This window comes from Somniosus microcephalus, chromosome 17 (genome assembly GCF_052327205.1).
Source record: "Somniosus microcephalus isolate GS21.2 chromosome 17, FLI_Smic_1.0, whole genome shotgun sequence".
NCBI classification, from domain to species: domain Eukaryota; kingdom Metazoa; phylum Chordata; class Chondrichthyes; order Squaliformes; family Somniosidae; genus Somniosus; species Somniosus microcephalus.
The window spans coordinates 2,080,189-2,103,157 of record NC_141003.1 but is presented as its reverse complement, the minus strand read 5'-3'; the positions used below and the strand labels follow the sequence as shown (position 1 = coordinate 2,103,157).

Genomic DNA, 22,969 nt, shown 5'->3' with positions numbered 1-22,969 from the left:
TTTTTTGAGTTAGGAGTTATTGGAGCTTTTGGAGTTTGTGCTTTGGAGTTTTGAGTTTTTGAAGTTTTTGAATTTTGTCAGGTTTGGATTTTTTGGAGTTTTTGGAGTTTGGAGGTTTTGGAGTTTGGAGTTTGGAGTTTGGAATTTTTGGAGTTTTGAGTTTTTGGAGTTTTTGGAGGTATTGAGGTTTGGAGCTTTTGGAGTTTTGGGGGTTAGGAGTTTGGAATTTTTGGAGATAGGAATTTTTGATGTTTTTGGAGTTTGGAATTAGAAGTTTAGAGTTTTTGGTGTTTGGAGTTAGGTGTTTGGAGTTTTTGGAGTTTGGAGTTTGGAGTTTTGAGTTTTTGGAGTTTTTGGAGTTTGGAGTTTTTGAAGTTTTTGGAGTTTTTCAGGTTTGGAGTTTATAGAGTTTGGAGTTTGGAGTTTTTGGAGTTTTTGGAGTTTGGAGTTTTTGGAGTTTTTGGATTTAGGAGTTTGGAGTTTTTGGAGTTATTTGAGTTAGGAGTTTTTGAAGCTTTTGGAGTTCAGGGTCAAGGATGTCACTGAACGGCTGCAGGGCATTCTGAAGGGGGGAGGGTGAACAGTCAGAGGTCGTGGTTCACATTGGTACCAAGGTCATGGGTAGAAAGCGGGATGAGGTCCTGCAACAAGAATTTAGGGAGCTAGGTAGCAGATTAAAAAGCAGGACCTCAAAGGTTGTAATCTCTGGATTGCTCCCGGTGCCATGTGGTAGTGATTATTATAGGAATAGGTGGATAGAGCAGATGAATGCGTGGCTGAAGAGTTGGTGCAGGAGGGAGGGCTTTAGTTTCCTGGATCACTGGCTCTGCTTCTGGGGAAGGTGGGACCTGTACAAGTCGGACGGTTTGCACATGAATCGGAACGGAACCAACGTCCTTGCAGGGAGGTTTGCTAGTACTGTTGGGGGGGGTTTAAATTAACTTGGCAGGGGGATGGGATACGGAGTGGAGCTATAGTAGGGTGTGATGCAGAGCCAAATATAGAAGAAAAAACAAGAGCCTGGAAGGCAGAGCAAATATGTAATGGCACAAGGGAGTATGACAAGGCTGGATGGCATTTATTTTAATGCAATGAGTCTTGCGAGTAAAGCAAATGAATTGAAGGTGTTGATGAACACATGGGAGTATGATATTGTTGCTATCACAGAGACATGGTTGAGGGAGGGGCAGGACTGGCAGCTCAGTATTCCAGGGTATAGAATCTTCAGGCAAGACAGAGGGGGGGTGTTAAAGAGGAGTGGGTGTTGCAATATTAATCAAGGAGTCAATTACTGCTGTAAGGAGGGATGATATCTTAGCAGGTTCTCAATGATTTATCTCCAGAAGGTTCCTGAACACCGGCACTAGACTGATTCGCCTGTCGTTCATTGGTTTACCACACGCTCCATTTTTAAACGAGGGGGTAACATTTGTAAATCCCCAGTCCTGTGGCACCACTCCCCTATCCAAGGAGGATTCAAAGATTGTGGCCAGAGCCTTCCTTCTCTCAGTAACCCAGGATGCATCCCATCCAGACCATGACACTTCCACTTTGAGCGCTGTCAACTGTTTCACTACATCCTCTTGGTCTATTTATATCCTGTCCAATTTCACTACCACCCTCTCCTTCACTGTAACATTGGCAGCATCCTCTTCTTTAGTGAAGGCAGATGCAAAGTACTCATTCAGTACCTCAGCCATGCCCACTGCATCCACCAGAAGATTGCACTTTTGGTCCTTAATCATTGCACCTTTCCGTTGACTCTCCTTTGAGGCTTTACATGTTTAAGAAAGATTTTAATGTTCCCTATTATATTTCCACTAATCTTTCCTCAGTTTTTCCGTGCCCCTCTTAGTTTGTTTTTGATTTCTCCCCTGTACTTTCTGTATTCAGCTTGATTCCCTACGGTGCTGCTGTTGTTGTCGTGTGTTTATTATACCAGAGTCTGCGTGTGTCAAACAGCAGATAACTCCATCTTACAAGGTCTCAAATTGGGTTGTAACTTAATGCCGGCGAATAACATCAACTTAAGTTTGGAGAAATTGCTGATCCGGGACTGAATCGCTTTCACATTTCCACAGTGGGGAAAGGGAAGGACGCTGACTGAGTTTTTTAGACACACAGTGGGACACGCGCACATGTGGAGAATTATAATTGTAAAACAGCAGTCAGATCAAACCAGTTATGTATTTGACATTTCCAGATATTGTAAGACCACTAAAGATATTGCGTCACCAATCTGCTTAAAGTTACACCACTGTTAATATTAGTGGAGCAGTGGTGAATGTCCTCGCCTCCTACAGTGCTCATTAGTCAAGTGCTGACACCATGAGCGATGTCCTCGGCTTTATTACAAGAGGAATAGCGAATAACAGCAAGGAAGTGATGTTAAACTGTTATAACAGACTGGTTAGGCCTCAGCTGGAGTATGGTTTTCAATTCTGGGCACCGCACTTTAGGAAGGATATCAAGGCCTTGGAGATGGTGCAGAAGAGATTTGAGAGAATTGTACTAAGGATCAGGGACTTCAGTTCTGGGGAGAGACTGGTTTGTTCTCTTTAGAGCAGAGTTGGTTAAACGAAGATTTTATAGAGCTGTTGAAACTCATGATTGGTTTTGATGAGTAAATAAGGAGGAACTGTTTCCATTGGCAGAAGGGTCAGTAACCAGACGACGCAGATTTAAAGTGAGTGGAAAAAGAGCCGCAGGCGAGGTGAGGTAACATTGTGTTACACAGCGAGTTAGTGAGATCTGGAATGCATTGCCCGAAAGGGTGGTGAGGTAACATTGTGTTACACAGTGAGTTAGTGAGATCTGGAATGCATTGTCCGAAAGGGCAGTGAGGTAACATTGTGTTACACAGCGAGTTAGTGAGATCTGGAATGCATTGCCCGAAAGGGTGGCGAGGTAACATTGTGTTACACTGCGAGTTAGTGAGATCTGGAATGCATTGTCCGAAAGGGTGGTGAGGTAACATTGTGTTACACTGCGAGTTAGTGAGATCTGGAATGCATTGTCCGAAAGGGTGGTGAGGTAACATTGTGTTACACAGCGAGTTAGTGAGATCTGGAATGCATTGCCCGAAAGGGTGGTGAGGTAACATTGTGTCACACAGTGAGTTAGTGAGATCTGGAATGCATTGTCCGAAAGGGTGGTGAGGTAACATTGTGTTACACAGCGAGTTAGTGAGATCTGGAATGCATTGCCCGAAAGGGTGGAGGAAGCAGATTCTGTTGTAACATTGAAAAGGGAATTGGATAAATACTTGAAGGGAAAACATTTACAGGGCTATGGGGAAAGAGAGGGACAGTGGTAATAATGGGATAGCTCTGCCAAAGAGTCAGTGTGATGGGCTGAATGACCTCCTGTGCTGTATCATATTATGGGTCTATGATGCAGCCTTGCCTAGTCAATGGAGGTGCCTGATGAGGCGATCTCGGCACCGAGATTTCAATCCACCAGCAAATCCCAAGAAGCAGGTATTGAAACAATCCAATCTGCCTCCAGCGCTACAGTAATCGGTTACTGTGCACCAGAAGCAGCCTCATCGGTTCAATATTGGCCAAACATATAGGTGTGGATAGAAAGACAAAAGTTAACCCATTGCTGGAGATTTGCGATCTGCGGTCAGGGAGCTAGGACAGGAAGCACATGAGGATCAGTTTTATGGGAGGGACAGTGGAGGCCATGACATGGAAAAGGATGCCAGATGAGACTATATCGAATGCTGTGGGAAGGTGAATGATGGACAAGGAAGGGTTACACACCATGGTCACAGTCACAGAGATTGGAGTTTGTGACAGTTCGGGGCAGATTAGATTTACATCGAAACTGCAGCAGAGAAACAGTCCATTCGGCTCTAGTGGTCTATGCTGTGTTTATACTCCACGGGAGCCTCCTCCCACTCTCATTACATCTTGACACCGTATCCACATATACGTTCGAGGGTGTTAGACTCGCGACACCAATATTAAATAACATTCAGAACGCCGGAGAACCCACCCTCCTGGAATGGATTGAGCGAGTTTGTCGCACTCCCCTCACTTCAGGAAAAAATGAGCTCATTCACGTTGGACCTAAAAAGGATCGATCAGAGAATGTTCTAAATGGTTAGAAGTTAGGAACTGTGGATGGGCAGAGAGAACGAGGGGTCCACGTAACCTTAACCGCAGAGCGAGGCCGTTCAGGGGTGATGTTAGAAGTTAGGAACTGTGGATGGGCAGAGAGAACGAGGGGTCCACGTAACCTTAACTGCAGAGCGAGGCCATTCAGGGGTGATGTTAGAAGTTAGGAACTGTGGATGGGCAGAGAGAACGAGGGGTCCACGTAACCTTAACCGCAGAGCGAGGCCGTTCAGGGATGATGTTAGAAGTTAGGAACTGTGGATGGGCAGAGAGAACGAGGGGTCCATGTAACCTTAACCACAGAGCTCGGCCATTCAGGGGTGATGTTAGAAGTTAGGAACTGTGGATGGGCAGAGAGAACTAGGGGTCCACGTAACCTTAACCGCAGAGCGAGGCCGTTCAGGGGTGATGTTACAAAGCATTTCTTCAGACACAGTGTAGTGGAAATCTGGAACACTCGCCCTCAAGAAGCTGTTGAGTTTCGGTCAATTGAAAATGACAAAACTGTGATTGATAGATTTGTGTTAGGCAATGGTATTTAGGGATATGGAACCAAGGCGGGGAGGTGGAGTTAAGATACAGCTCAGCCATGATCGAATTGAATGGAGGAACAAGCTGGAACGAATCAGTGGCCTACTCCTGTTCCGATGTTCCTGGGCCTCTATTTATAAAGCCAATGCTCCCATATACATTTCTAAAAGCCTTATCGTCCTGTCCTGCCACTGTCAAAGAGTTCTGTATCTATACCCCCAAGGGTTACTGTTCCTGCAACCCCTTTAAATTGTCCCAGTTGGTTTAAATTGCATCGCCTCATTCTTCCTTCCAAAATGCAGCATTTCACACTTCTCTGCATTAAACTTCACCGGCCATGTGTCTGCCCATTTCACCAGTGTCTCTCTATTTCCTCCTGAAGTCTTCTGCTGTCCTCCTCATGGTTTACGACTTTTCCGAGATTCGTGTCATCGACAAACTTTTAACTTATGCCCTGTATACCTAAGTCCATGTCACTAAAATACATCCAAAAGAGCAGCGGTCCTAATCCCGACCCCTGGGAACACTGTAAACTTCCCTCCAGTGTGAACAATATCGGTTCACAACTACTGTCTGTTTTCTGTCCCTTCACCAATTTAGTATCCACGCTGCCACTGCTCCTTTAATATCATTGGCTCCAATTTTGTTCACCAGTCTATTATGAGGTATTTTATCAAAGGCCTTCTGAAAGTCCAGAAACAGAACATCAACTTCACTACCTTCATCAACCCTCCTATTTTATCCATTAGCTCATTCAAGTCAGCCAGATTTGATTTGCCTTTAAATAAAATCCATTTTGTTTGTCGCTAATTAACCCATGTTAATTTTGTTTCAGAAATGTTGTCCCGAGGAGTTTCCTCAACACCGATGTTAAGCTGAGTCGCCTGTAGTTATTTGGTTTATCACTCTCCACTTTTTTGAACAGGGAAGTAACGTTTGCAACCCTCCAGTCCTCTGGCACCTTTCCCATATCTAAGGATTGGAAGATTGTGGCAGAGCGGGTGACATTTCTACTTTGAGCCCTGCCAACCATTTTAGTACATCGTCCTGATCGATTTATATCCTCTCCAATTTCTCTACCACCTCCTCCTTTACTGTACGATTGGCAGCATCCTCTCCTTTAGTGAATATGGATGCAAAGTGTTAATTTAGTACCTCAGCCATGTCCTCTGCTTCCACAAGATGATTGCCTTTTTGGTCCTTAATCGGCCTCACCTTTCCTTGGACTATTCTTTCACTATTTATATGTTTATAAAAGGCGTTAGTGTTCCCTATTATGTTACCACTAATCATTTCTCACACATTGTCCCTGCCCCTCTGTTGCTTTTGTGTGTTTATTGGACTAGTGGCAGCGTTAGTGAAACAGCAAAGTACTGAATTTTACAAAGTCTCAAACTGGTACTGAATTAACAGAATCGCTTTTGCATTTCCACAGTGGGGAAAGGAAAGGCCGCTGATTGATAGTTTCAATGGACGCACGTGCGCGGGCTCACACACAAATGGAGAATTATGATTGTAAAACAGCAGTCACATCTGTAATGATATCAGCAAATAGTGATGGTATTTGCCTGTTTGATTATGATGCCTTACCAGCATGTTTGCATGTATTGATTACTTATGCCTGACCAGCAGAGGGCATGTGACAGAGACAAGCAGTTTAGTTTGGTTTCAGTTTCGTTCTAGATGGATCACTAGCATGATGTCTCCTGTAAATGCTGTTAAAAGAGTTGAACATACTTTAGATTAAAAGACATTCTCTTTCATAAATGTCTCGTCATTGAACCCACAAAGAAATCAATACAACATCCACCACTTGTATATTCATGGTGTTTTATGAGATCCCAGAGCCAGCAGCTGCTGTACTGATGGGGGAGGAGGGACTTGGTATCATGTTTAACAAGGCAGCGTTCTTCTCATTTTAATATTTCCCTCAAACCCTCCATTAATATATTTGTTACAGAGCATCAGAGCCTGGGAACATCTGTCACCGCCATGGCTGAAGGTCCAGAGAGGGGAGAAGATCCAACATCTTCAACAAGAATGAGAATGGACACAGGTAGGCTCACAAAGCTCTTTAAAATACAATTTCTGCCCCGACAAAAGGTCCAGGTCTGTTGCCTGAACCTGCAGCTCACACAGGTCGAGGGAGTAGGACAGGGGCTGAGTAGAAAGAGGGAAGTGAGTGACCATCTAGAGGGATACTGCAGTCCCAGGTGGAAGGAAGCCCCTGAGTACTGGAACTGTCCAATAGATACCTGGTATTGGGGACTGTAAGGTGGAGAGAGACAGTGACTGAGGATCGCAGTCACAGGTGGAGGGAGCCCCTGAGTACTGGAACTGTCCAATAGATACCTGGTATTGGGGACTGTAAGGTGGAGAGAGACAGTGACTCAGAGGATCACAGTCACACGTGGAGGGGGCCCCTGAGTACTGGAACTGTCCAATAGATACCTGGTATTGGGGACTGTAAGGTGGACAGACTCTTCTGCAGCCCTGAGCAGGTCAGGTATGATTAGTTGCCTCCCTGGTGCCAGAGGGAAGAACATCCTGAAACGTATGGGACCGTCTCGGGGAAGCAAAGGGGAGCAGAAAATAGCCATGGTCAGAACCAATAACACGGACAGAAATACGTTTATAGAGGGACTATTGAGACTGAGGCATTAAACTAAGAAACCAGGCCTCAAGCTGTTGATGTCCGGATTGTTTTGCACTGGGCTGCTTAAGGAGGGTAATATGAGGCTGGTCATTGTGCGGCTGCAGGGTTGGAGCAGGGGGAAAGGTTTACAATCTTGGGGCACTAGAGTGAGTTCAGTCAGAAGGGAAAGGACGGCCGTGATCTGAACCGACCAACAACAATGGATTTACAGAAAAGGTGAATGGTGCAGTGGGAGGGTATCAGCTGATATGACTGGAGGATGGGGAATGTCCGGATCTGAGGCTAGAGTGCAGAATGACTAAAACTGTTGAAACAGGAACACTTGGGTAGGGATTTCCATGATGTTGACCCAGCGATGATGATGAACGGCGATATATGTCCAAGTCAGGATGGTGTGTGACTTGCAGGGGAAATGAGAGCCGGTGGTGTTCCCATGCACCTTTTGCCTTTATCATCCTGGGTGCTGTGATCGATTAACTATGAGACAGCACTCAGGTTTGAATGGAACTTGGGGCGAAACGATCCTGATTATAACATTTTGAGAAGACTGAAAATATATTTGTGGATGCCAATGTTACTAAAGATTTCTATGTCTGCGCTGGATGTTCCCTGGAGCTATGTTAAGATAGAATCTATATGTATACAGCTAAGGAATAGGAAGGGAAATAGCACATTTTGTGGTGGGTTTTGCAGGCTATCGAGCAGTGGAGATGAGATAGAGAGGGAGGACTGTGTTGTGAGCAAACTCCTGGAATCTGTATGGGAACCTGTGCAGGGAGACAGAAGAAAGGGAAGCAAGGATAGAAGCAAAAGACAGGAAGGAGAAAAGCAAAAGTGGCAGTCAGAGAAGGCAAGTGTTTAAATCAAACATGGCCACTGTAAATAATCATTCTAAAAGGTCTAAGAGTGTTAAAAAAACAAGCCTGAAGGCTTTGTGTCTTAATTCCTGGAGTGTATACGGGATGGTTTCCTGGACCTATTTGTCAAGGAACCAACTAGAGATCAGGCCATCTTAGACTGGGTATTATGTACTTAGAAAGGATTAATTAGCAATCTTGCTGTGCGAGGCCCCTTGGGGAGGAGCGATCATAATATGATAGAATTTTTTATTAAGATGGAGAGTGACCTATTTGACTCATAGTTTCCTTTATTTAAATTCAGGACCTTAGTCTATGATAGTATGAGGCGCGAGTTGGCTAGGATGGATTGGGGAATGTTACTTAAAGGGTTGACGGTGGATAGGCAATGGCAAACATTCAAAGACCGCATGGATGAACGACAGAATTTGTTCATCCCTATTTGGCATAAAAGTAAAACTAAAAAGGTGACTCAACCGTGGCTAACAAGGGAAATTACGGATAGCATAAGATCCAAGGAGAGGACATATAATTTGGCCAGAAAAAGCAGCAAACCTGAGGATTGGGAGCAGTTTAGGATTCAACAAAGGAGGACAAAGGGATTAATTAAGAAGGGGAAAATAGAGTATGAGAGTAAGCTTTCAGGGAACATAAAAACTGATTGTAAAAGCTTCTATAGATATGTGAAGGGAAAAAGACTGCTGAAGTCAAGCGTAGGTCCTTTGCAATCAGAATCAGGGGAATTTATAATGGGGAACAAAGAAATGGCACACCAATTAAATACATACTTTGGTTCTGTCTTCACAAAGGAGGACACAAATAACCTCCGAGATGTCGTGGAACATAGGGTCTAATGAGTGGGAGGAACTGAATTAAATCAGTATTTGTAGGGAAATGGTGTTAGGGATATTGATGGGATTGAAGGCCAATAAATCCCCAGGGCCTGATAATCTACATCCTAGTGTACTTAAGAAAGTGGCCCTAGAAAGAGTAGATGCATTGCTGGTCATCTTCCAAAATTCCATAGACTCTGGAACAGATTGCATGGATTGGAGGGTAGCTAAAGTAATTCAAAAAAGGTGGTAGAGACAAAAAGTGGAATTATAGACCGGTAAGCCTAACATCGGTATTCGGAAAAATGCTACAGGCCATTATTATAAAAGATGTAATAGCAGAGAACTTGGAAAACAGTGACAGGATCGGAAGAATTCAACATGGATTTACAAAAAGTAAATCATGCTTGACTAATCTACTGGATTTTTTTGAGGATGTAACTGGTAGAATAGATAAGGGAGAACCAGTGGATGTGGTGTATTTGGACTTTCAGAAGGTGTTCGATAAAGTCCCGCATAAGAGATTAGCATGTAAAGTTAAAGCACATGGGAATGGAGGTATGGTACTGACTTGGATAGAGAACTGCTTGGCAGACAGGAAGCAAAGAGTTGGAATAAACAGGTCTTTTTCTGAGTGGCAGGCAGTGACTAGTGGGGTACCGCAGGGATCGGTGCTAGCACCCCAGCTATTCACAATATATATTAATGAACTAGACAAGGGAACTAGATGTAATATCTCCAAGTTTGCAGACGACACAAAGCTGAGTGGGTGTGCGTGCTGTGAGGAGGATGCCGAGAAGCTCCAGTATGATTTGGACAGGTTGGGTGATTGGGCAGATGCATGGCAGGTGCAGCATAATGTGGATAAATGCAAGGTTATCCACTTTGGTGGCAAAAACAGGACGGCAGATTATTATGTGATTGGGAGAAGGGGAAGTGCAACGAGACCTGGGTGTCCTTGTGCATCAGTCGCTGAAGGTAAGTATGCAGGTGCAGCAGGCAGTTAAGAAGGCAAATGGTATGTTGGCCTTCGTAGCGAGAGGATTCGAGTACAGGAGCAAGGATGTCTTGCTGCAGTTGTACAGGGCCTTGGTGAGACCACATCTTGAGTATTGTGCGCAGTTTTGGCCATCTTATCTGAGGAAGGATGTTCTTGCCATGGAGGGAGTGCAGCGAAGATTCACTAGACTGCTACCTGGGATGGCAGGAATGACGTATGAGGAGAGATTGGGTCGATTGGGCTTATACTCGCTGGAGTTTAGAAGAATGTAAGGGGATCTCATTGAAACTTATAAAATTCTGACAGGACTAGACAGACTAGATGCAGGAAGGATGTCCCTGATGGCGTGGGAGTCCAGAACCAGGGGTCACAGTCTAAAGATAAGGGGTAAGCCATTTAGGACAGAGATGATGAGGAATTTCTTCACCCAGAGAGTGGTGAACCTGTGGAATTCTCTACCACAGAAAGCAGTTGTGGCCAATTCATTACATAGAAACATAGAAGATAGGAGCAGGAGTAGGCCATTCGGCCCCTCGAGCCTGCCCCGACCAGAGCGAACCTGCGTGGGAACACTGAGCATCGGCAGCAGTTAAAAGCGGCGGCAGTGAGTGAGGAGCAGCCCGACCAGAGCGGACCTGCGTGGGAACTGAGCATCGGCGGCAGTGAGTGAGGAGCAACCCGACCAGAGCGGGCCTGCGTGGGAACACTGAGCATCGGCGGCAGTTTGAAATCGGTGGCAGTGAGTGAGGAGAGGCCCGACTAGTTCAACAGCCGGGGAGAGAGATGAAAAGTAATCCAAGTGTGACGTCACCAGGAAGCAGGTAAGTGATTGGTTGGTGAGTATTTCTTTCTCCTTTACATTACAAACTTAAATTCTGCGGTTTATATTTTCTTGGGTCCCTGTGGTGTAGTGGGGACAGTTGGTAAATAAGCGCCCTAGAGTATATCTTTTACTGGTGGTATTGAATTAATTTAAATTAATTAAAGGGGTAAGTCATGCCAGGAGAGCCCAGCCCCATGTTATGCTCCTCTTGCTCTATGTGGGAATTCAGGGACGCTGCCAGTGTCCCTGACGACCACGTGTGCCAGAAATGCATCCAGCTGCAGCTACTAACGGGCCGTATGGAGGCGCTGGAGCTGCGGATGGATGGGTTGTGGAGCATTCACGATGCTGAGGGGGTCGTGGATTACACGTTTGAGTTGGTCACACCGCAGGGTAGGGCTGCACAAGCAGCAGGGAAATGGGTGACCACCAGCAAGAGAAGCAGGCAGGTAGTGCAGGAGACCCCTGTGGCCATCCCCCTTTCAAACAGGTATACCAGTTTGGATACTGTTGAGGGGGATGACTCACCAGGGGAGGGCGGCAGCAGCCAATTTCCTGGCACCAGGGATGCTTCTGCTCAGGAAGGGAGGAAAAAGAGTGGGAGAGCAATAGTGGTAGGGGATTCTATCGTAAGGGGAACATTTCTGTGGCCGTAGACATGACTCCAGGATGGTTTGTTGCCTCCCTGGTGCCAGGGTCAAGGATGTCACTGAACAGCTGCAGGGCATTCTGAGGGGGGAGGGTGAACAGGCAGAGGTCGTGGTTCACATTGGGACCAACGACATAGGTAGGAAGAGGGATGAGGTCCTGTGGCAAGAATTTAGGGAGCTAGGTAGCAGATTAAAGAGTAGGACCTCAATTGTTGTAATCTCCGGATTACTCCCAGTGCCACGTGCTAGTGAGTATAGGAATAGGAGGATAGAACAGATGAATGCGTGGCTAATGAGTTGGTGCAGGAGGGAGGGCTTTAGTTTCCTGGATCACTGGGCCTGCTTCTGGGGAAGGTGGGAGTTGTACAAGTCGGGCGGGTTGCACCTGAACCAGAGCGGGACAAATATCCTTGTGGGGAGGTTTGGTAGCACTGTTCGGGGGGGTTTAAACTAAAATGGCAGGGGGTTGGGAACCTGAGCAGGGAGACAGAGGAAAGGAAAACAGGGATAAAAGCAAAAGATAGGAAGGAGAAAAACAAAGTGGCATTCGGAGAAATCAACTGTTTAAATCAAACGTGGCCACAGTAAATAATAATTCTAGTAGGTCTAAGAGCGTTTAAGACACAAAGCCTTCAGGCTTGTTTTTTTTATGCGAGGAGCATTTGTAATAAGGTGGATGAATTGGCTGCACAAATAGCGGTAAACGAATATGATTTGGTTGGGATTACGGAAACATGGCTCAAGGATGGCCAAGACTGGGAACTCAACATCCAGGGGTATTCGATATTCAGGAAAGATAGGCAAAAAGGAAAGGGGGAAGGGGTAGCATTACTGGTTAAAGAAGGGATTAACACAATTGTAATGAAGGATATTGGCTCTGATGATGTGGAATCTGTATGGGTAGAATTGAGAAATACTAAGGGGACAAAAACATTAGTGGGAGTGGTATATAGACCTCCAAACAGTAAGGCGGAGGTTGGGGATGGCATTAAAAGGGAAATTAAAGAGTGCAATAAGGGCACAGCAGTCATCATGGGTGACTTTAATCTACATATAGATTGGGCCAACCAAATTAGTAACAATACAGTGGAGGAGGAATTCCTGGAGTGTTTACGGGATGGTTTCCTGGACCAATATGTTGAGGAACCAACCAGAGATCAGGCCATCTTAGACTGGGTATTATGTAATGAGAAAGGATTCATTAGCAATCTTGTTGTACAAGGCCCCTTGGGTCGGAGCGATCATAATATGATCGAATTCTTCATTAAGATGGAGAATGAAGTAGTTGATTCAGAGACAAGGGTCCTCAATCAATTTAAATAAAGGAAACTACGATGGTCTGAGAAGCGAGTTGGGGAGGATTGATTGGGGAATGGCACTCAAAGGGTTGACGGTGGATAGGCAATGGCAAACATTCAAAGACCGAATGGATGAGCTACAGAATTTGTTCATCCCAGTTTGGCATAAAAATAAAACAAGAAAGGTGACTCAACCGTGGCTAACAAGGGACATTAGGGATAGCATAAGATCCAAGGACAGGACATATAAATTGGCTAGAAAAAGCAATAATCCTGAGGATTGGGAGCAGTTTAGGAGTCAACAAAGGAGGACAAAGGGATTAATTAAGAAAGGGAAAATAGAATATGAGAGTAAGCTAGCGAGGAACATAAAAACTGACTGTAAAAGCTTTTATAGATATGTGAAGAGAAAAAGATTGGTGAAAACAAGCGTGGGTCCCTTACAGTCAGAATCAGGGGAATTTATAATGGGAAACAAGGAAATGGCGAGGATGTTTCTGATGGCCGGGGAGTCCAGAACCAGGGGTCATAGTCTAAGGATAAGGGGTAGGACATTTAGGACTGAAATGAGGAGGAATTTCTTCACCCAGAGAGTGGTGAACCTGTGGAATTCTCTGCCACAGGTGGTGGTGGAGGCCAGTTCATTAAATATATTCAAGAAAGAGTTGGATATATTTCTTGAGGCTAAAGGGATATGGGGAGAAGGCAGGGACAGGGTACTGAATTTGGATGATCAGCCATGATCTCATTGAATGGCGGAGCAGGCTCGAAGGGCCGAATGGCCTACTCCTGCTCCTATCTTCTATGCTTCAATGTGATCATGGCTGATCATCCAAATTCAGTACCCGGTCCCTGCTTTCTCCCCATACCCCTTGATCCCTTTAGCCTTAAGAAATATATCCAACTTCTTCTTGAATATATTTAATGAATTGGCGTCTACTGCCTTCTGTGGTAGAGAATTCCACAGGTTCACCACTCTCTGGGTGAAGAAATTCCTCCTCATTTCTGTCCTAAATGGCATACGCTTTATCCTTAGACTGTGTCCCCTGGTTCTGGACTCCCTGACCATCGGGAATATCCTTCCTGCATCTAGTCTGTCCAGTCCTGTCAGAATTTTGAGTTTCAATGAGATCCCCTCTCATTTTTCTAAACTCCAGCGAGTACAAGCCCAATCGACCCAATCTCTCCTCATACATCATTCCTGCCATCCCAGGTATCAGCCTGGTGAATCTTCGCTGAACTCCTTCCTCAGATAAGGCGACCAAACTGCACACAATACTCAAGATGTGGTCTCACCAAGGCCCTGTACAACTGCAGCAAGACATCCTTGTTCCTGTACTCCAACCCCCTCGCTACGAAGGCCAACATACCATTTGCCTTCTTAAATGCCTGCTGCACATGCATGCTTACCTTCAGCGACTGGTGCACAAGGACACCCAGGTCTCGTTGCACTTCCCCTTCGCCCAATCTATTGCCATTCAGATAATCTGCCTTCCTGTTTTTGCCACCAAAGTGGATAACCTCACATTTATCCACGTTATATTGCATCTGCCATGCTTCTGCCCAATCGCCCAACCAGTCCAAATCATCCTGGAATTTCTCAGCATCCTCCGCACAGCACACACGCCCACCCAGCTTTGTGTCATCTGCAAATTTGGAGATATTACATCTAGTTCCCTTGTCTACATCATTAATATATATTGTGAATAGCTGGGGGGTCCAAGGACTGAGCCATGCGGTACCCCACTAGTCACTGCCTGCCACTCGGAAAAAGACCCGTTTATTCCAACTCTTTGCTTTCTGTCTGCCAACCAGTTTTCTATCCAAGTCAATACCTTGCCCCCAATCCCATGTGCCTTAAATTTACACGCTAATCTCTTATTCGGGACCTTATCAAAAGCCTTCTGAAAGTCCAAATATACCACATCCACTGGTTCTCCCTTATCTATTTTACCAGTTACATCCTCAAAAAATTCCAGTAGATTAGTCAAGCACGATTTACCTTTTGTAAATCCATGTTGCCCTTGTCCAATCCTGTCACTGATTTCCAATTGCTCAGCTATTACATCCTTTATAATGGACTCTAGCATTTTCCCCACTACTGATGTCAGGCTTACCGGTCTATAATTCCCCGTTTTCTCCCTACCACCTTTTTTGAATAGTGGGGTAACATTAGCTACCCTCCAATCCATGGGTACTGTTCCAGATTCCATCGAATGTTGGAAGATGATCAGCAATGCATCTACTATTTCTAGGGCCACTTCCTTAAGTACCCTAGGATGTAGATTATCAGGCCCTGGGGATTTATCGGCCTTCAGTCCCATCAATTTCCTTAACACCATTTCCTTACAAATACTGATTTCTTTCAGTTCCTCCCATTCATCAGACCCTATGTTCCCTGACATCTCTGGGAGGTTATTTGTGTCCTCCTTTGTGAAGACAGAACCAAAATATGTATTTAGTTGGTCTGCTATTTCGTTGTTCCCCATTACAAATTCCCCTGATTTTGACTGCAAGGGACCTACGCTTGACTTCACCAATCTTTTTCTCTTCACATATCTATAAAAGCTTTTACAGTCAGTTTTTATGTTCCCTGAAAGCTTACTCTCATATTCTATTTTCCCCTTCTTAATTAATCCCTTTGTCCTCCTTTGTTGAATCCTAAACTGCTCCCAATCCTCAGGTTTACTGCTTTTTCTGGCCAATTTATATGTCTTCTCCTTGGATCTTACGCCATCCCTAATTTCCCTCGCTAGCCATGGTTGAGTCACTTTTTTTTAATGCCAAACTGGGATGAACAAATTCTGTAGTTCATCCATGCGGTCTTTAAATGCTTGCCATTGCCTATCCACCGTCAACCCTTTGAGTGACATTCCCCAATCAATCCTACCCATCTCGCGCCTCAGACCATCATAGTTTCCTTTATTTAAGTTTAGGACCCTAGTCTCTGAGTCAACTACTTCATTCTCCATCTTAATGAAGAATTATATCATATTATGTTCGCTCCGACCCAAGGGGCCTCGTACAACAAGATTGCTGATTAATTCTTTCTCATTACATAATACCCAGTCTAAGATGGCCTGATCTCTGGTTGGTTCCTCGACATATTGGTCCAGGAAAACATCCTGTAAACACTCCAGGAATTCCTCCTCCACAGTTTATTGTTACTAATTTGGTTAGCCCAATCTATATGTAGATTAAAGTCACCCATAATGACTGCTGTGCCCTTATTGCACGCTTCTCTAATTTCCATTTTAATGTCATCCCCAACCTCCGCAATACTGTTTGGAGGTCTATATACCACTCCCACTAACGTTTTCTGCCCCTTGGTATTTCTCAGTTCTACCCATACAGATTCCACATCATCAGAGCTAATATCCTTCCTTGCAATTGTGTTAATCCCTCCTTTAACCAACAATGCTACCCCACCTCCCTTTCCTTTTTGCCTGTCTTTCCTGAATATTGAATACCCCTGAATGTTGAGTTCCCAGTCTTGGCCATCCTTGAGCCACGTTTCCGTAATCACAATCAAATCCTATTCGTTTACCTCTATCTGTGCAGCTAATTTATCCACCTTATTCCGAATGCTCCTCGCATTAAGACAGAAAGTCTTCAGGCTTGTTTTTTTAATACTCCTATATAACTGATATAGTTCTTAAGGCTAAATGGATCAAGGGATATGGGGAGAAAGCAGGGACAGAGTACTGAATTTGGATGATCAGCCATGATCTCATTAAATGGCGGAACTGGCTCGAGGGGCCGAATGGTCTACTCCTGCTCCTATCTTTTATGTTTCTATGTCTATGTTTCTATGTCTATGTTTCTATGAAAGTATACTTCGTGAACATTTACTGATACAGGGGATGATCGGGCCAGCTGGAACCAATAAGCTGTCGATAAGTCGTGCTTGACAAATTTGCAAACAGAATTGACTTTATAGATTGAGGAATGTAGCATATGCGATGTATGTGCGTTTTCAGGAGGTGTTTGTTAATGTGGTTCTTTGTGTTCACAGATCCGAACTCAACAATCAATAAGTTCTTGACAAAGTGTGACGATTACCAGCTGTTCCAGTTGACGAAATTCTACCGGGACAGACTGGAACAGGCGGTTGAAGAGGGTGTGGAGGGACTCGGTCTCTGGTTAACAGGTGAGGACCATTTCAGTGGAGAAGAGTATCACGTAAGTGGGAGGGACACAGAATGAGTTTAGTTTATTCTAACATCACAGAACTGACAGAATATCCTAAAATAGGAACAAAGGAATTACTCGATGAGGTGTATGTAATTCCCCTCCTAACATCCTGATAATCGAATGCTACAATGATAATGGAGTTGTTGACTAATCGATCTCTATTAATTAATCTGCAACAGACCTGGACATGAGGTGAGGAAAACCCCAGAGGTGGAGAGCTTCCAGAGGTCAAAGGTCACCTGTTCCTCCCAAGCATGCTACACTTACCACATCTCGTATCTCAAATTACTCATATACTGCATCCCAAAATGTGATTTTCTGAAATTAATCTCTCTAATTTGCCGTTTAATGAATCAATATTAACTGCTTCCGCCATCTCCCTAGGGAGCCTGTTCCCCAGATTGCTCACTCGCTCACTGAAATGTTTTTCCACAGACCAGTTTTGAATTTACACTCCAAGCGCAGGCCGTGTTCTCTTATTGTAATATACTGGACAAAGTGAATCAGCAATCATATCACCTCTCAACTGTAGTGTATGTAACCGTTCCACCTTTAAGAGAACTATTTTAAGGGTTGCACTACTTTATCTTGGCTGCTGTATACTGTAATACCGGTGGTGACCACACCGGTATATAAGTGCTGTGTAATGATTTATTGGGCAGTTCTGCCCTGACCTTCAACCAGTAAAGACCTGTCACATTTTACTCTTGTGGTCTGTGTAGTAATTCTCAATATAACACACAGACTTAACAGTGGCAACGAGTTCGATCTTACCCTGCGGCAGAGATACATCTAAGGCAGTCTTAACGGGCGTCGAGAAGAGGCATCCGCCCTCATCATTCTGCTGAGAGAGGACTCGGGTCTGCAGAGCAAAGGAAGAAGGAAGAATTCTGACACGAAGCCTTCCATCAGCAACAGGCAGTGATCATCCCTTCTATCATGGTGGTGGGTAAGCCGATCAGCGACGGGAAGCAAGTCGGCCACGTTGACTGTGAGTAAGGAAGCTGACCGACAAACTATCTGGGTCACACTTCAGATAGCAAGGGTCCAGGTGAAGATGGAAGTGGACACCGGATCGGCGTTGACGGTCATGAATAAGCAAGATTACAAAAGGTTATTCACACATATTCCCCTATGGAATACGAAGATAGTATTAAAGACATACACGGGGCAAAGAGTATACCCCATCGGAAGGATAAAAGTCAAGGTGAGACACAAGGGCAAAGAGCACCAAGGAATGGACTTATATGTACTACCTGAGGGAGGTCCACCACTTCTGGGACGGGAGTGGATCAGGAAAATAAATATGGACTGGCACCCCCTAAAAGCAATGACGGAAAGTCCAGAAAATGAGCGGGAAGTCCTGAGGTGTCCAACGTGCAACAAAGTCTACAAACAAAGGGTGAAAAACCTGTTTCAGAAGCACGTGCTGCAGTGTGGAAACCAGACTTCACAGGAGGATGGTGACGGGTACAAAGCCCAGGATAATGATTCAAACAAAAGGAGGTACCCCCGACGCAGTGCCCGGGCCCGCTCAACTACAATTTTCAGGTTGACTCCCTTTTATGGTGGCAAGTCATATGGTGAAGAGGATTTTCCATTCTACCGAGATCTTTCGGAGAAGCAAAGAGGAGAGCAGCCAACTCAAGGGCAGGTAGACGGAGCCGATGATCCAAGCACGTCTTCTGACGAGGATATGGAATACTACTACAACTCCACCAGAACTGTCATCACGTCCGATCGCGAGGGAAGACTCGAGCCGTGCAGTTTCTTTGACGGCGAGGAAGATTGCCGCCTACCCAGGATCAGCTCAGACTCTGGAACTGATGATGGTAAGATCAGCCCAGGTGCAAAAGACAAGTCTAAAATGGACTTGCAGTCTAATGATGGAAAAACGAAGGAGAGCATAAATGCTTCAGGAGAGAACAAAGTATCAGAACAGAATTCCACTGAACAACAACAACATAGTTTGACAGAGAATCCTGAGCCTGTCCAGTCTACAGACATGCACATTTCTGAGGAACACTGGGCTCGAACTCAACTCAATTTCAAATTACAACAGCAATTAGAACAAATGATTTGCCGTTTTGAGCAAGAGATGAATGCAAAGAAAAAGTTCTTTGACACAGAGTGGGAGAATCTGGAAAGACAACAGAAGCAGCTGATTGAGAAAATGGAACAAGAACACACAAACCGTCTGCGCGATGAGGCCAAACGAATCAAAGCTGAGCAAGAAAGGAAATATGTCAAATTCATCGATCAGTTGAAAGCTAAGAAGAAAGAGCACCCTTTTGTGAGCAGTGTCAGCAGTAATAAGCCACTCAGGGAATTGGTGGCAGAGGCAAAAACTGAAGATGCTGCAGAGATCAAATTTGTTGCTGAAAGCGCTACTTCCAGAGCTTTGCTTCGAATTAAAGAATTGCCAGTTAAAATTGTGAAACCCTTAAGAGAGAAGATTGGCATGGAGAAACATCGTGTCAATTTCGAATGCAAGGTTTCCAGGCCAAATGCTGCTGTCAAGTGGTATTACAAAGACAAAGAGATTCATCCCAGTAATAAATATGAGATTGTGAGTGAAGATGTGTACAGGAAGCTCGTTATTAATAATGTCACTTTTGAAGATGAAGGCAACTACATGTGCGATGCCATAGATGACCAAAGCACAGCAAAGTTATATGTAGAAGAGCAATCAATTGCCATCATTAAACCCATATGTGATGTGGAAGTGACAGAGCCAAGTGACGCCATTCTTGAGTGTGAGCTTTCAGTTGCGGACGTGAAGCCTCCAAAATGGATACTAAATGGTGAAATTCTTCATGCTTCTGAAGATGTGGACATTGAGCATCGTGGCACTATTCATCGTCTCACTCTGAAACAAACAACTTGTAAGATGACCGGCTTGCTGCAGTTTATCGCAGGGAAATCAAAATCTGAGGCGAGGCTGACTATTAAAGAGCCTCCGTCAAAGGTAGTCAAAGAACTACAGAACATTACAGTGGAAGAGAAGCAGTCTGCTACTTTGAGCTATCACGCACGTGGTCCCTCCGAACTGAGCCAAATCAGGCTGGAAGTAGAAAAACTTCCCAAGGTACTCGAGCCTTTAGAAGTCAGCAATGCTGGTTCTGCAGTTACGAAAGTTCAAGCTGTTAAGTCCAGTGAAGGACTATTAGATGAGTCACCCCAGCAACAAGAAACTACTACACCACCGAGGCGTTATCCGGACCGAGTCAGGAGGCGCCGCCTCAGAGACTGAATCTGTGAACTGTTTGTACATGAAGTCGTGTATATATGTTATGATATTATGTTTAATGGGGAATATATATGTTTAAGCTAAAAAGGGAGGATTGTAGTGTATGTAACCGTTCCACCTTTAAGAGAACTATTTTAAGGGTTGCACTACTTTATCTTGGCTGCTGTATACTGTAATACCGGCGGTGACCACACCGGTATATAAGTGCTGTGTAGTGATTTATTGGACAGTTCCACCCTGACCTTCAACCAGTAAAGACCTGTTACATTTTACTCTTGTGGTCTGTGTAGTAATTCTCAATATAACACACAGACTTAACATCAACCCTTTCTCTTCCAGTTAGAACAGGCCGTGTTCTCTTATTGTAGTATATACTGGACAAAGTGAATCAGCGAACAAACCGCCCATCAACCTTTTCTCTTCCAGTGAGAACAGGCCCAATTTACACTAGCTCCTCCTAATCCAACCCTCCACTCTCGAAATCACTCTAGTTGCTCTCTTCATTAGATGTGATAACCTTTTTGTACTGAGGCTAGCAGAACTGTACACAGTATTCCAAGTGTGGTCGCAACAATGATTAATAGAGTAGCGGGATTATCTCACTGCATCTGCTTAACATTGATCTGTTAGCACATCCAACATCTGATTTTCTTTCCTCACTGCCACTGAGAATTGCTGCAATATCAAATATTGGAATCTGAGAATGTTACAGAATGGAGTTGGCAAAATATCAAAAATGGATAAAACTGCAAATATTGTGAAACTGAAACAATGATACGAAGAGGTGAAAATACCCAGCAGATCCGTCTGTATCTGTACAAAGAACAGGGGAAAGGTTCAGGAATAACACTTGTGGACTGAAAACAAAGGGAAACGGTTTTAGTGGGAATAGGAAAAGGAGAGACCAAAGGCAACAGACAGGAGTTAGAGGGAAGGCAATGAGCTGAGTGACCAGGAATCATCTTAATAGTAAATCAGGGAAATGTCAGATGACACAAAAAAATCCCCGCTGGGTGAAAGAAAAGACATTAAAAAACAGAAGAGCTCATATGGTGAAATATTGAGAGACAAAGAAAAGAAACGAGCCAAAAAAGCAGTGAGGGGATGGAAAAACCGGACTGTCCCCATTCAATACAGTTGAGTTGTTTGTTTTCTCCTCTGAGTCACCGAGGTTAATCCCAACCTCCTGCTCACTACACATTACCGTTAATATCCCACCTAGTCTAATCCCAACCTCCTGCTCACTGCCAATTACTGTTAATATCCCACCTAGTCAAACAATGGGAACACTCTGCGGGCGGAGGCCTACCTCGGGAGTAAATTTGTCCCTCTGAACAAACAGTGGGAACACTCTGCGGGCGGAGGCCTACCTCGGGAGTAAATTTGTCCCTCTGAACAAACAATGGAAACACTCTGCGGGCGGAGGCCTACCTCGGGAGTAAATTTGTCCCTCTGAACAAACAATGGGAACACTCTGCGGGCAGAGGCCTACCTCGGGAGTAAATTTGTCCCTCTGAACAAACAATGGGAACACTCTGCGGGCGGAGGCCTACCTCGGGAGTAAATTTGTCCCTCTGAACAAACAGTGGAAACACTCTGCGGGCGGAGGCCTACCTCGGGAGTAAATTTGTCCCTCTGAACAAACAATGGGAACAATCTGCGGGCGGAGGCCTACCTCGGGAGTAAATTTGTCCCTCTGAACAAACAATGGGAACAATCTGCGGGCGGAGGCCTACCTCGGGAGTAAATTTGTCCCTCTGAACAAACAATGGGAACACTCTGCGGGCGGAGGCCTACCTCGGGAGTAAATTTGTCCCTCTGAACAAACAGTGGAAACACTCTGCGGGCGGAGGCCTACCTCGGGAGTAAATTTGTCCCTCTGTACAAACAATGGGAACACTCTGCGGGCGGAGGCCTACCTCGGGAGTAAATTTGTCCCTCTGAACAAACAGTGGAAACACTCTGCGGGCGGAGGCCTACCTCGGGAGTAAATTTGTCCCTCTGAACAAACAATGGGAACACTCTGCGGGCGGAGGCCTACCTCGGGAGTAAATTTGTCCCTCTGAACAAACAATGGAAACACTCTGCGGGTGGAGGCCTACCTCGGGAGTAAATTTGTCCCTCTGAACAAACAGTGGAAACAATCTGCGGGCGGAGGCCTACCTCGGGAGTAAATTTGTCCCTCTGTACAAACAATGGGAACACTCTGCGGGCGGAGGCCTACCTCGGGAGTAAATTTGTCCCTCTGAACAAACAATGGAAACACTCTGCGGGCGGAGGCCTACCTCGGGAGTAAATTTGTCCCTCTGAACAAACAGTGGAAACACTCTGCGGGCGGAGGCCTACCTCGGGAGTAAATTTGTCCCTCTGAACAAACAATGGGAACACTCTGCGGGCGGAGGCCTACCTCGGGAGTAAATTTGTCCCTCTGAACAAACAATGGGAACACTCTGCGGGCGGAGGCCTACCTCGGGAGTAAATTTGTCCCTCTGAACAAACAATGGGAACACTCTGCGGGCGGAGGCCTACCTCGGGAGTAAATTTGTCCCTCTGAACAAACAATGGAAACACTCTGCGGGCGGAGGCCTACCTCGGGAGTAAATTTGTCCCTCTGAACAAACAGTGGAAACACTCTGCGGGCGGAGGCCTACCTCGGGAGTAAATTTGTCCCCTCTGAACAAACAATGGGAACACTCTGTGGGTGGAGGCCTACCTCGGGAGTAAATTTGTCCCTCTGAACAAACAATGGGAAC

The 22,969-nt window shown here is 45.1% G+C and overlaps 1 protein-coding gene across 1 annotated transcript in view; it reads left to right on the top strand.

The window, feature by feature from the left end:
• Nucleotides 1-6,542: 6,542 nt before the first annotated feature.
• The window catches only part of LOC147105443 (NACHT, LRR and PYD domains-containing protein 3-like), a 73,780-nt gene continuing 57,353 nt past the window's right edge, over nt 6,543-22,969 (top strand). The window contains exons 1-2 of the mRNA XM_086009810.1: nt 6,543-6,711; nt 16,788-16,954. Of these exons, the coding sequence (XP_085865936.1) occupies nt 6,648-6,711; nt 16,788-16,954 (231 nt within the window). The 5' untranslated portion in view covers nt 6,543-6,647. The remainder of the gene's footprint in view (nt 6,712-16,787; nt 16,955-22,969) is intronic.